Source organism: Protopterus annectens, chromosome 1.part0, assembly GCF_019279795.1.
Source record: "Protopterus annectens isolate FY-2018-M chromosome 1.part0, PAN1.0, whole genome shotgun sequence".
Taxonomy (NCBI): domain Eukaryota; kingdom Metazoa; phylum Chordata; order Ceratodontiformes; family Protopteridae; genus Protopterus; species Protopterus annectens.
Genome location: NC_056725.1, coordinates 1,901,581,697 through 1,901,596,004, shown reverse-complemented (window position 1 = coordinate 1,901,596,004; position 14,308 = coordinate 1,901,581,697). Strand labels below are relative to the sequence as shown.

The window sequence follows — 14,308 nt, the reverse complement described above, 5'->3', positions numbered from 1 at the left end:
GGTGCTCCTACAGGGAATATACTGAGTTCTTCAAGCCGATAACATAAATTATTAGGAGAATGCCTGATATCTGTTGGCTCGGGGACACTTATAATATGTGAAGGCCTAACTGGGCCAAACAAGAACTGAGATAGGAAAGCAGAAAAAAACTCTAATGTTTTATTAATAATTTACAGTTAGATCACTGGTTGATTGGTGGAAACTGGATAACCCGGAGAAAATACAAACAAACAAAGGGAGACCACCATACTTAATACAGATGGTACCCTTTTTCAACTCAGATCAAGTTTAAAGCATCATTAGCAAAGAGGGAAATAGATCTTGCATTTTATTCCCTCCTCAAATAACAGAGTCAGATGGTTCTTTCACTTGCAGTCATTTGGCCCATTTGTTCCACTGTAGCGGGAGCCAGAAATCCCTGGGCAAGGTGACAGCCCTATGGCCCACTCATTCCTCCCCAGATATCCAATCATCCACTCTGTGGTGAGAGTCAAGTGACAGGGAGGATCCAACTTGCTGGTCTAGTGGGGCAGCTTTTCCTCTCCCTCACTGAAACACTCCCCCACCCCTGTGGCAGCTCTTTTGAGCTCTGCTATATAATGACCTCTTGAGGAAAGCATACCTTCTTATGCTGAATTCCTCTCAGCTTACTGCATGATTTGCACATGGCAATGCAGACTCATGGGATTTGGCTTTACAAGGTTAACATCTAGAGCTCCTATTTGGTGTCACCCCTGTGACAAAACATAGTCACAGCCCCCCCAAACTATGGGTCAGCTGCCAATGGTTATTCATTTACCCTTATTAGTTACTACAAATGCCCAGTCTAGAACTCAGACTTGTGTAATCTTCGAAATACTCTGTGCTTTATTCCTTCATGCTATGCAGCTGACTTTGCATTTCTAAGAAGGCTGAAAGAAAATCGTGAGACACACATAACCTGGACTGATGACTCTAGCCTCCCCTTTAATACTAATAAGACCATGCAGTAGTTTATTTCAAACTATGGGACAGCATTTGGGAATTAGAAAAAGTGAGAAAATGGCAGACTTCAGTATTTTGCCTTTAAATCAGATACATCACAGCAAATTTCTTGTATCTAGGGGACTGCACCAGCAAACTGATGTGAAATAAGTGGCAAATAAAATCATTTAAATGAAAGCAAATGAAAGCAAGATAGCAGAAGAGCTTGAACTGGGAATGGTTGTGCCATTATATAAGGAGAGCTTGTCAAAAAGACCAATAAGCTTATCAAGTAGAACATCAAAGAAGTTGAAAAATTGTGAGGGACCAGATCAATGAGCCAGTGGTTGGATAGAATTTAGCATCACAATGTTTCTTTACAAAAAAATTACCCACAGCTACAAGTCAGCGTTTTTTTTTCTCCTGAGACTACACTGCAGGGCAGTGGACAAGGGCTGGCAGGTAGATATTTGTATTTACATAGTCAGGTATATGACTCAGTAACTCGTGATATATTGGTTACCAAGCTATGTAACTCTCGTCTAAATTATAATTTAAAGACTTAGGTAAATAAATGACTATTAAATAGGAAATTAACTGGAAAGCTTGATTGTCATCTGAGTAGAACAACGTTAAACAAATACAGCACAGCTCATGTCGGACTCCACTCTAGTTTAATTTATAGTTGTCTATCTTACGTGTTCCAAAGAGTATAATGATCTGCAGATATGCAGATGACCTAAGATTAGGGAACATTATTTTTGCTATTACAGACAAAAAATACTAACTGTGGGTAATTGGTTCAAGCAAAACATTCTTACTTGCAATACAAGTAAATGAGCCTGTATTACAGTTGCCAACAGCAAAACCAAGGGTAGCCATTACCTAGAGGTGGCAATGCTTAATACAGTCGTTACCTACTTTAATTTAGGAGTTATGGTAGACAACAGCCTTAGGTTCAATATTCCCTCTGAATAAATGTGTGCAAAATTCAATCGACTGTCTACAGCTGCATTAAGTGAATTACAGGGATGCACTTCATCATTGTTTGCCCAAATTATTTTTGATCTGGTTAGACCGCATATTGAATGCTCCTGCATCCAATGGACTCATTTCAAAGGGCATTTAGAAAATCAAATAAAAATACAGAAATGATACAAAAAGAAATAACAGAGCTTAGGGACCTAAAATATTATGGGTATTAGTCCAGGACCAGGTGAAGCTTTTTGGCTTGTTCTGCAGAAAACTGAAGTGGTTCTTATGAATTTACATGGCCTTAAAGGATAGTATGTAAAATGACTCAAGATTAAAACTGAGCTACAGGTTGTGCCAATGAGGTTCAAAACAGAACCTAATCAGGATTTAAACTAAAACAGCATCAAAGATCAAATGACTTACTGAGGAAAAATAAGAATGGACTGCAAAACACATTCAGAACATATATATATATATATATATATATATATATATATATATATATATATATATATATATATATATATATATATATATATATATATATATATATATATATATATATATATATGTATATATATATATATATATATATATATATATATATCACAGAGTCATTGAAGCTGGCAAGAGACGATTATTTTGATGACTGACAATATCACATTTGGTAAGGATTAGATGTTTGAAGTCTTTAGCTCCTTATCTAGAAATGATATACATGCGTATACTTTCTCATTCTCTCACCTAGACTTAGGCTCTGATATTGTATAATATTGATTGCAGTTCTCATTTCATTCAGGCTTCTTGTTTGTCCATGTAAACTGTTTCACCACTTCTCTTAATAACCTCTCATAACCGGTGCATTTACATTATAGTCCTCCCACATTTAAATTTATTGCATCAGAGAGACATGCCAAGAACAGGAATGCTCCAAACATGTAAGCGTGATACATTTTCAGTTCATTGCTAGATGGTTTCTTTCTTTCTTGGGAGGATAGAAGGTATTTTATATGGTGACAACGGAGGGAAAAATAATTATTTATCCCTTTTTCTCACTATCCTCATTGCAATGCATTTTATTTTATTTTTATTTATTTTACATTTGTTGACCGGGATAGTCCAACTAGATACATGGCCATTTTCAGCGGAGGCCCAAGGAGAAAAACTACAAGGTACAAACAATAAGAAATTACATGGTTCACGATAATTGCAGATTTAAAGATTATTTATATAATCAAGCTATACAAGTTCACAAAGTTCAGATTTCACAAGGTAAAAGACCTAGTATTTACACATAGCTGAATTGTAAAGTAATAAGTTCATAGGTTCATAGGTTCATACTAGGCTATCTGCCCTAGGGTATTTACAAGCCTAGCCAGAGTGTGTTCGGCTTTCGCCACCCATTTTAAATTAATTTTGCTATGCCCTTTTTCGAGGTTAGTATACTGTGGCTCTGTCTAACAGTGACACAGAAGTGATACCCGGAGTAAATCTACGATCTCCCATCCACTCATCAAGATTCCTCTTGAAGAGAGTCAATGAGGGACTCTGCCTAACCTGGACTGGGATTTTATTCTAGAGTGAAGGGAGCCTCTGGGTTATGAATCTGTCCCTCCAGCATGTCCTATTTATTTCAGTGCTGAGGTTCAAGTCTCTTGAGCGTGTAGCTTGATGGGATTTGGATTTTCTGAGGTGCAGCATGTCCATTAATTCTGGGTTGGACATGGCTTTATACGTCAGGCACAGATCGCCTCTGAGCAGGCAGTATGCCACTGAGTAGAGCTGGAGTTTCTTTAACCGGGCAGCATATGGCATCTGTTTGAGCCCTTTGATCCTTTTGGTGAGGTACTTTTGAGGTCTTTCCAGTTGCTGTAGGTCTGGTAAGGTACATCCCAAAAGGGGCATTGTACTCAATTATGGGCCTGATGAGGGATGAGAAAAGAGGCATGATGACCTCCCCTGATCTAGATGTGAATCCCTTCATGATTAGGTGGGCTATATAAAATGTTTTTCTAACCACTTTGGCCACATGGTTGTCGAATGAGAGATTGCTATCAACTTGGGTCCCCAGGTCCCTAATAACTTCTTCCGTACTTAATGGATTACCATCTATGTGGTCATTTGTGGGCACTTTGTTTTTGCCGAAGGGGATGACTATATACTTTTTGGCATTTAGCTTGAGGCCATGGCTCTGGCACCAGTTGTCAGTTTCTATGAGGCCCTTTTGTAGGATGCTTGTGTCGGCTGGAGAGTCGATTATGGCACCCAGTTTGCAGTCATCTGCGAACTTGGTCAGCCACAGTCCTTCTGTGTTGGCCTGTACCTCCGAGAAATATATACCGAACAAGAGAGGTCCTAGGACTGAGCCTTGTGGGATGCCACTTGTAACTGGTTTGGAGTCTGACATGGCTCCAGCAATTCTAACCATGTGGGTTCTGTCCTTGAGCCAGTTTGCAACCCATCTAGTGACATAGGGGTTTATATTTAAGCTGGTGAGCTTATCTATAATGCCCGAGTGGGGTATTGTATCGAAGGCTTATGTGAGGTCCAGGTAGGCTGTGTGGACCACCTTCCCCTCGTCAATGGCCTCATGACTGTTTCAAAGAAATCGACCAGGTTTAAGAGGCAGGATCTGCCCTTAACAAAGCCAAACTGGGTAGGATCCAGTGTCTGTAGGTCCCCAATATCTATTTATGAGGTCCATGATGATCCTTTCCATAGCTTTGCAGACCAAGCTAGTCAGGCTTATGGGGCGATAGTTTCCAGGATCCGTTGAGGTACCACCTTTGTGGAGAGGGACCACTGTTGCTGTATGCCACTCTTTGGGTACATATCCTGTAGTAAGGCTGAGATTGAACAGTAGTTTTATGTTTGGGTTTAGCTCTTCTTGGAGTTCATGTAGGACACAGCCTGGGACACCGTCTGGTCCCATTAATGCTGTGTTTTTTGCTTTGGAGAGGGCGGCTCTTACCTGAGCATCTGAGATGTCAGGGGGGCAGCACTCTGCTGGGATAGATATTTGCCCTTTTGGTGGGGGGGGGAGAAGTTTGCGCTGAACCTGTCAGCTAGGATCTTGGCAATGTCTGTGGGTTTGGCATATTTTTTTTCATTTTGGACTAATTCTGAGCATATCTGGGAATTCCCTCCCAGGTTCCTAACATAACTAAAGAAAGCCTTGTGATTATCCTTAGTGTCCTGTGCAATTTTTCTCTCGAAGCTGGCCTTAGACAATTTTATGAGTGCCCGTAGTTTTTTGCTAATACTGATCAGAAATGCCTTCTCTTTTTGGGATTTTGCTCTATCATGTAGTAGCTTCCTCCTTCTATTGTATAGTTTGTTTATGGCTGGGGTCCACCAGACAGGACGCCTGCCTTTGGAAGATTGGGTCTTGGTTTTGTTTGGGATTGCATGATCCATGCATTTCTGAAGGTGTTCATAGAATGCGTTTATAAAGGATTCTGTGGTCTGGGCCATATTTTCCACAGGCCCAGGGGCTTTGAAGGATTCCACCTCGGTTTTAGGGAGTGTGAAATTTGCTTTAGAGATGTTTTTCACTGTGGATTTCTGGGCAGGGGCTGGGGTAGGGATGTGAATATCTAGTGAGATTAGTTTATGGTCTGATCTTACCAGTGAGGGATACACTTCTGGTCTGGAGCATAGAGTCCCCATGTTGGTGATGATCAGGTCCAGTATGTTTTCCCCTCTTGTGGGAGTGGTAACAAGTTGTTCCATAGCATTTGAGTTTATAAATTCTAGGAACCTTTGGGCTAGGGTGTTGGAGCTAGAGTAATTCTCCCAGTCTATGTTTGGGTAGTTGAAATCGCCCAATATAATGGTGTTTGGAGAGACCTTCATATTTTCCAGTGTTCTCAGGAAGGCAGAGTGGGGTTCCTGGGTTTGGGAGGGTGGTCTGTAGCAGGCTATAAACTGGAAGGCAGTTTTACCCACTGTTAGTTGCACATGGATAGTCTCTGATGCTTCGTGCTGTGCCACCAACCTGGAGGTGTGGGTATCTTTGACGAATATTGATACTCCCCCTCCTTTTGTGGTTCAGTCCAAGTTCTGGGGCCGAAAAACATGGTATGAGGTATAACCTGGTAGTACTGGGGTTTTCTTGGGAGCCTTGAACCAGGTTTCTGTTACTACACAGATATCGATGTTCTCCATGCTAAGGAGAGTTTCGAGTGCATGCATCTTGAGGTTTAGACTTCTGGCATTGAGTAGCATTACTCTTAGTTTCTTATCCCTTGTGATACCTATGGAGGTGGGTTTGTCTTTTGAGCCTTGCCTAAAAAAGGCACTATGGGGGTGGCAAGAACCTTTGCCAATATCCGAAAGCCCAGGGGTGACAGGTGCAAGCCGTCCCTAGCCAGTTTAATTTAAAATACTGTTTGAGACTCTTCTTGAATTGACTTAGAGTGGATTCTAGGGTGATGTCCGCAAGGAGTGAGTTCCATGTTTGTCCATGTAAACTGTTCACCTCTACTCTTAACAGCCTTGTATAACCAGCACATTTACGTTATAGTCCTCCCAAATTTAAGTTTAAAGGACATTTTCCCCGTGTACATTTCAGTTTGTCTTTTAACAAATCTCTGCCTAACATCATATTTTTATTTTATTTTTATTTTATTTACATTTGTTGACCGGGAGTGTCCGACTGGACGTAGGTCCATTTTCAGCAGAGGCCCGAGGAGAAAAGCTCCACATTTAAAATAAACAGACAGTAGTTACATTGGATTACATATCGATTAACAATATAACATAGCAATTACTTAAACATATTTACAGATGAAGAACATAGTACATCAGTAAACAACTAGAATCTTTATCTGTGAAGTACATAACAGACATTAACAAATGTTACAATAAGAAGTTCCTGCTGTATAATAAGTACTAGGCTTATGAGCATCTGAGCTTGCTATAATCAAGGTAGTTAGCGGAGTGGAAAGAAAGGTAGTGGTTGGATGGGGTGGATGATTTTAGAGTGGGAGTTGCAAGGGCATAACCAGCATGTTTTTAGGTGCACTTTTAGTAAAGTTTTGAAGTAGGTGAATGATGGTATGGAGGTAATTGTGGGTGGGATGGAGTTCCATAATTTGGCTGTGGTGCAAGAGAATAGTGCTTCACCAGCAGAGTTACTGGCTTTAGTGATCTGCAAGTGATTTTTGTTGCTGGATCTTAGTGGTCTGGTGGTGTGATAGGGTTGGAGTAGATTCTGGAGCAATGGGACATTTAGTGGATGGTTTACTAGTTTGTGGGCGAGTGAGATTTGATAGCATTGAAGGAGGTGAGGGAGTTCAAGCCAGCCCAGTTCAGCAAGTGAGAGACAGTGGTGACTATGGTAGGATGCCCTTGTGGCGAATTTGGTGATTTTGTTGTAGCAGGTCTCTAGCTTGTTTAGATGGCATTGCCTTAGGTTGGTATATATTGGAGAGGCATAAAGTAGGGTGGAGATAAATAAGGTGGAAATTTGCTATTGAAATCTTTGCTGCTTTGGTGAAAAGTTGCTTATTTCTGTATAACGCTCCTATTTTTTTGTGGACTTGTTTATGGTCATGGATATGTGAATGTCAAATTTTAGTTTATTGTCTATTTCCACTCCTAGCAATTTGGTGTGTTCAGTTGGGTATATAGTGGTGTCGTCTTTTGCTGTGATGTTAAAGTGAGAGTTGTTTTGAGTATGTTTGGTGGGTTGGAAGATGAATATTTTAGTTTTGTTTGGGTTGAGTATTAATTGGGCATTGGATAACCAAGTTTCAACAGAGGAAAAGGTTTCCTGTTTGACTTTTTGCAGTTTGGGTAGGGACTGGGCTGAGCAGATGATGGTTGAGTCATCTGCGTATTGTATGAGTGTGCCATGTTTGGTGGCAGAGGCTAGATTATTGGTGAAAACAGAGAAGAGTAGGGGTCCAAGGATGGATCCTTGGGGAACCCTTATGGAGACAGGTAGTTGAGGAGATATGTCATTCTGCCATACAACAGATTTTTGGCAGTCAGATAGGTAACTCTGAAACCAGTTGGTGACTGATTGAGAGAAGGATAGGTTATTGAGGACAGAGATAAGTTGTTTGTGTGGGACCATGTCAAATGCTTTAGATAGGTCTAGGAAAGTAGCAGAGGAGAGATAGCCATTGATTTTATGCTGAAGGATAGTGTTAGTAAAGGAGAGTAAGGCAGTGGTGGTGCTATAGTTTGGTCGGAAACCATGCTGAGTATTGGAAAGGAGGTTGTTAGTAAGGAGGTAGTCTGAGACCTGAGAGTGTATGCATCTCTCTATATTTTGGAGAGTGGAGAGAGAATAGCTATGGAGCGGTAATTAGTTAGGTCTGTGGAGGGTCCGCCTTTGTGGATGGGAATTATATGTGATACTTTCCACAGTGTGGGAATGTAACTTTCTGACAAAGATCGGTTAATCAAGATGGATACTGAGTAGGACAGAGCATCAGCTGCGATTTGTAGGTATTCACTTGGGAGGTTGTCTGCTGCTAATTTGGTGGGCTTAAGTTTAGTTAAGAGTTTTTTTATGTTGGAGGTAGGTACAGGAGAAAAAGAGAAGGCAGTTAGGAGATTACTAGTTGAAGGTGTGGGTTGGAGGGGAGGGGAGTTGTGTTGTTTAGCTAGTGATAGTATGGTTTGTGTGAAGTGTGTGTTGAATGAGGTAGCAATATTTTCTGAGGAGTGAGGGATGTTAGGAGGAAGGGTACTGACTTTACCTGGATGGAGGATGGAGTTTATGGAGGACCAGAATTGTTTGGGGCTGTGTTGAGAGGAGTCTAGGACAGACTGGCAGTATTGGAATTTATCCTGTTTTATTAGCTTTTTGACTCTATTGCGTAGTTCTAGGAATGTCTGTCTAGTTGAGGGGGTTTTGGTTTTGCGCCAGTGCTCCCAGGCTTTATCCCTGTTTTTCATTTCTGACTTAGTGGTTTTCTGTAGCCATGGGGAGGGTTGTGCTTTGGTTCTGGAAAGTCTTATGGGGGCATGGTAATTAAGGATGCTCAGGAAGGTAGTATTAAAAAATTCAACTGCGTCATCAAGACTGAGGTACTTTAGAGGATGCCAGTTACATTCTTTGAGGGATGAGATGAATGTGAGTGGGTTAAAGTTTAGTTTTTTACATATTTGATGGTAGATTACAGGTTTAGCTTGGTATAGGTATTTTTTGAGTAGGAATATTGGGGAGTGATCACTGAGGCTATCTGATAAGCAGCCTGTTATATATGACTGGGGGCTCTTACTGACTAGTATCCAATCCAGGGTAGTGTGCTTGCTGGAGTTTTTATTTATCCTGGTTGGTGACTGGACTAGTTGGGTGAAGCCATGAAGGTTTACATGATGGGTTGGATGGTTGCCAGAACAGGATTGCCAGTCAATATTGAAATCACCTAAAATGAAGTTTCTTGGGGGAGATGGTGGGTAGACCAGCTGAGGAGGTTTTCTAGTGGAGGGATGTTTTGGCCAGGTGGGAAGTAGCATCCAATTATGTTGATGGTTTTGTTTTGGTTTATTTTGAGGTTGGTATATATTATTTCTTCATTGCCTATTTGTGTAGCTGATGATTTTAAGATCTGGATGTTTAGATGCTGTTTAAATATTATAGCTACACCGCCTCCTTTCTTGTTTAGCCGGTCTACTCTTAGTATGCCGTAACCTGTAGGGAGTATTTGCTCACTGGTAATGTGAGGTTTTAGCCAGGTTTCTGTCAGGGTGACTATATCTGGGGAGTATAAGTCTATGGTGGCATGGAGTTCATGGACTTTGTTGGATATACTTCTAATATTTAGGCTTATTAGAAGGAAGTCACTTGGCTTTCTATTGGCTGTAATATGGGAGAAGTTGTGATTTCTAGTCTGATTATGAGGATTGGGGTTGGAGATGGTAGGGCCAGGGTTGGGGTGGATGTCTCCACTTAGGGCTAGTTTTGATATGCATGAGGTTATTAGTTTTCTCAGTTTTTGAATGTGTTTGTTTATAAGGGAAAATTTATGATTGTGCTCTGTGGGTAATAGGTATGGTGAGAGGGTTACTATGTTAAGTTGTAGGGATGCTTTATGTTTGAGTAATATAGTTGGTAGAATATGTGGGGGGTACATAGGGATGGTTCTTGAGTTGGTGGGAGGGGAGCTGAATGAGGGTGAGACATGAGTGGTGGTGTGAGTAGTAGTACAGTGGTAATGGTTGAGTGGGGGAATGACAGAGCTTTGGTAGGATGTAAGATATGCAAGGAGAGTGCATGCAGTGAGCATAGTTAAGGTATGCTTGTACATGTTAGTTGAGGAGGTGTGATAGTAGTGGGAAGATGGAGGAGGTAGTGTTGGGTTAGCACTGTGATTGGCTATTGGAAAGATGGGAGGGGTTTGTGAGTGTAATAAAGGTGGGACCACTGGGGGCAGGAGGGAATAGGGTGTAGAGTGGGGAGTGAAGTGGGTAGAAACCCTGTTAGTTGCTCTTATGAGGGGCTGGAAACAATCAGGTAACAGAGTTAATTGATAAATGAACATATGATAGTGACAAGGGTGGTTGTAGTTTTAAAAATGGTGCCTGCCACAGGTAATATTTATTAACTTTGGGATTGTCTAAAGGTAATAAACAGGGAAGGGGGAGGGGAGAACAAGGGTGTGAGCAGGCAGTTCTTTGTACTGCTGCTAATGAGCCAAAGCAAAGACAAGTTTGTGTTTAAGAAACAATCACAATTGACCAAGGACTGTTCTGAAACTGTAAGTCATTTCTTAACCATTTCTCAGATGGAAAAACAGGATAACCTTGTATCAGTAGGCTACTGTGGTCTCAGTTTAAATTAACAAACCCACAGTATTGATCAGTTATGGATACTATTTGCTAACAGAAGGGAATAAGAGAGAATGTGGAAGATGAGTGTGTGTGTGTGTGTGGGGGGGGGGGTTGCTTACAAGCCAAAGCAGAGTGCTCTCCAGGGGAAAATGAATATTGCCTCAAACAGGTAGACACACACTCAAAGTTAACTTTAGCTGTTTGCAGACAGTTCAGACCCGGACTGCGCTTTTCTTATAAGAAAGATAAAGGTGGTACCACAGTTGAATACTTAAGAGTGGTGTTAGGTCTAGAAAAGAAGAGTACAGAGAGGAGTAAGCACTTTTGAGATGGTAAAGATATATTATAAAGATTACAAAAAACAAACTGAGCAAATAGCTACTGTATGCAGGAAAATATATCTTGAACCAACTATTAGTATATGTAGATAACTAGTTCTCTAATTCGGCCATTGGAGACAACTTATCTTTTATAAAAAAAAATGAAAGAAGGCTTTTTTTCTCTCCATCCCTTTTCTAAATTGTTGTTTTAGACAAAGGATTTCTGCTATTACCCTGGTATCCTGAATTTTACCTTTATGGTGAAATGTGGTCCCATATCCACCACTACATAAAGCACCAGTGTTGTGATATTCATTATAACTGGAAATCCATTGTCTTTTCTTCATATAAATGTTCTAGTTCTTTACCAACTTGAAATAGACTAAAAAAGAATCTGCTTTATGATATTGTTAATAAACTGGGTAAGCTGTCAGCCACTTGTTACACTGTCATTAATGACTGGCAATCAGATTCTACCCAACTTTAGGCATATATCTTGCCATTTGAATCAGTCTTTCTGACATTCTTAACTAAAACCATCCATCCATCCATCCATCCATCCATCCATCCATCCATCCATCCATCCATCCTCAGTCCCTTTTCCCATTTCGCACATGGGGTCAGGGTGTCACTTCAGCTGTGACAATCATCTCAAGTCAAGGTTTACACCTCCGGGTGGTTAGCCCTGATGTGGTAAATCATTTGTATCATACACCTCCACACACACTTCCACCTATGGCCAGTTTACAGTGCCCAGTTCACCTACTGCATGTCTTTGGAATGTGGGACAAAACTGGAGCACGAGAGGAAACCCACATGACAGCAGGGAGGACATGCAGACTCTGCATAAAAGGAACCCCATCCAACAATTGAACCGGAGAACCTCTTGCTGTGAGGTAACAATGCTAACCGCTGCACCACCATGGCCACCCTTAATGTATTCTTAACTAAAACCATTGAAACATAAATGAGAGAAACACTGGTTTACACCTTCTACTAGAGCCAAATTCCCAACCATACTGAATAAATATGGATTTGACCAAAACCCAATAGTTATGGGAATTACAACAGTGCAGAGAAAGTGTATCCAGATTGAAACTTTGAACTCCTTTATGCAAAGTGGATTATATTTATGATTGTGCATAATACATTATGTTTATTCTTTCCTGAGTGAGGGGTGATTAGAACCAGAGGAGACAAAATGAATCCTCATTACCAGAGAGATAAACACTCGGAATTATGGAGGGTTTAGTACACATCTGCATCCATTCTGAATGAAATCAGTGCTTAATCTTTTTTTTTTCTTGTTTTCATTTTAGAGGTGTAACAGAGGGCTGGAGAGGTTGGTGTGTCTCCATGAAGGACGGAAACCAATGGGCAGAGCTTGCTGGACATGATTACATCCTTGATCTAATCTCAGACCTGGAATTACTTAAGGACTTTCCCAAGCAGAAATCATATTTCATTATTGCATCAGAGAGACATGCCAGGAACAAGAGGAATGCAAACATGTAAGTGTGATGCATTTGCAGTTTAGCGTCGGATGTTTTCTCTTTCTTTGGAGAATGGAAGGTATGTTATAGGGATACTCAAGAACAAATCATTATTTAACAAAGCAAAAATATATTCTATAAATGTTGATGATAGTTGCACAACTATACAGATTAGATGAAACTCCTGTAAATGCATATACAGCATTTTGTAGGCAACTTAAGAAAATGTGCCTAGAAGAAAAAAGTTGCTTAAAATCTAATATATGGCATTGGTTTATCACCTTTGTCTATTACTACTAAATATTATGGCCCTACAACAGGAATAAAGAAATTCAAACACTTCTGATACCTACAGCTGTAGAGCAAAACATTTGCAGCTAGAGTATCATCATCAGCTCCAAAAAAATACCTTGTCTGGAAGCTGTAGGAATACATACTGGGCCTGGCTACAACATGGTATTTTCTGAGCTTCAAGGTGGTGTCTCCTGAATTTTGTAGCTGCACAAACTGTATGTCATGACTGTTTTTACATTGTGTAACTTTGTGTCTTATTGCTTCTGTTTTTCTGTATTTCCTTTTTTGATTTATGACATTTTTGTTTGAAACCACTGCACATTGTTTTAGGAACGCCTGTAATTTCACAAATAGATTATGTCACATGCATTTTACTGTCAGTCATTGGTTACTATTCATAGACAATACTGGCATTAATAATGCAGATTTTATTAGGTAATTAATAATGAACGCTATCATTGTAACCAAGTAGATGGATTTAATACAAAAGGTAAATTAATATTATGTAGTTAGGACTGAATCACCTAGAGCCATATTTTACACCATCAAGTGGATAGCCTTGTCACAGCACACAGTCTCTGATCTGTGTTCTCCTATCTTGAGGATACTGTCCACCACAGTAGATGCCCAAAGCAGTTAGTTTGTGCAACTCTTTCCTATCTAGGGCCCCATATATAGTCTGTGCTGCTGTCCACAGCTCTGTTCATTGGTGAGCGTGAGCTGGAAACATTCAGCATGTTTTTCAGAGATGGGAAGAAGCCCAAAGAGACACAGGGAGCACATGAAAACTCCAAACAAGCATTGGCCCAAGGTCTGGATCAAACTTTATACTTTGTGCATAAGAGGCAAAGACCTTAATGATTATGCCAACTGGTCTTCAAATTGCTATAATTAATTATGTACAAGGACCCAGTCACTCAATTATAAACAATGATCGGTCTCAAAGAGAGGTTCCCAGTGGGAGTGGATGTGTACCAGGGTTCAGCTCTGAGGCCACTGCTGTTCATAATAGTGATGGACTACATTAGCAAACAGGTCAGAGAGCACAGATCAACAAAGTTGCTGCATGCAGACAATGTGGCATTACAGTCAGACTTTGAGCAAGAACTTCATCAAAGGATAGGGGAATGGAATGCAAAACTGAAGGCACATGGGATGAAACTAAGTACAGGTAAGTAGAGATAATTACAGCAAATTGGGGAAATCAGAAGAAGCTGAGAATTGAGGTAGAAGGGAAGACAGTGGGACAGGTTAATAGCTTTGAGTATCTGGAAGGGATGGTTGACAAGGAAAGTCTGAATGAAGAGGTCAAAGCTAGAATCAGATGGTCTGCAGCAAACTGGCATAAAGTGGCAGGTGTAGTCTATGACAGAAGAAAGCCAAAGTAGCTGAAACGTAAGGTGTACAAAACAATGGTGTGGCCAGTAATATTGTATGGTACAGAAGCTTGGGCAGTAAAGGCAGAGCAGATGA

General features: G+C 40.6%; 1 protein-coding gene across 1 annotated transcript in view; it reads left to right on the top strand.

The window, feature by feature from the left end:
• The window catches only part of MYO15A (myosin XVA), a 1,299,796-nt gene that overhangs the window by 500,452 nt on the left and 785,036 nt on the right, over positions 1-14,308 (top strand). The window contains exon 30 of the mRNA XM_044070057.1: positions 12,368-12,559. Within this exon, the coding sequence (XP_043925992.1) occupies positions 12,368-12,559 (192 nt within the window). The remainder of the gene's footprint in view (positions 1-12,367; positions 12,560-14,308) is intronic.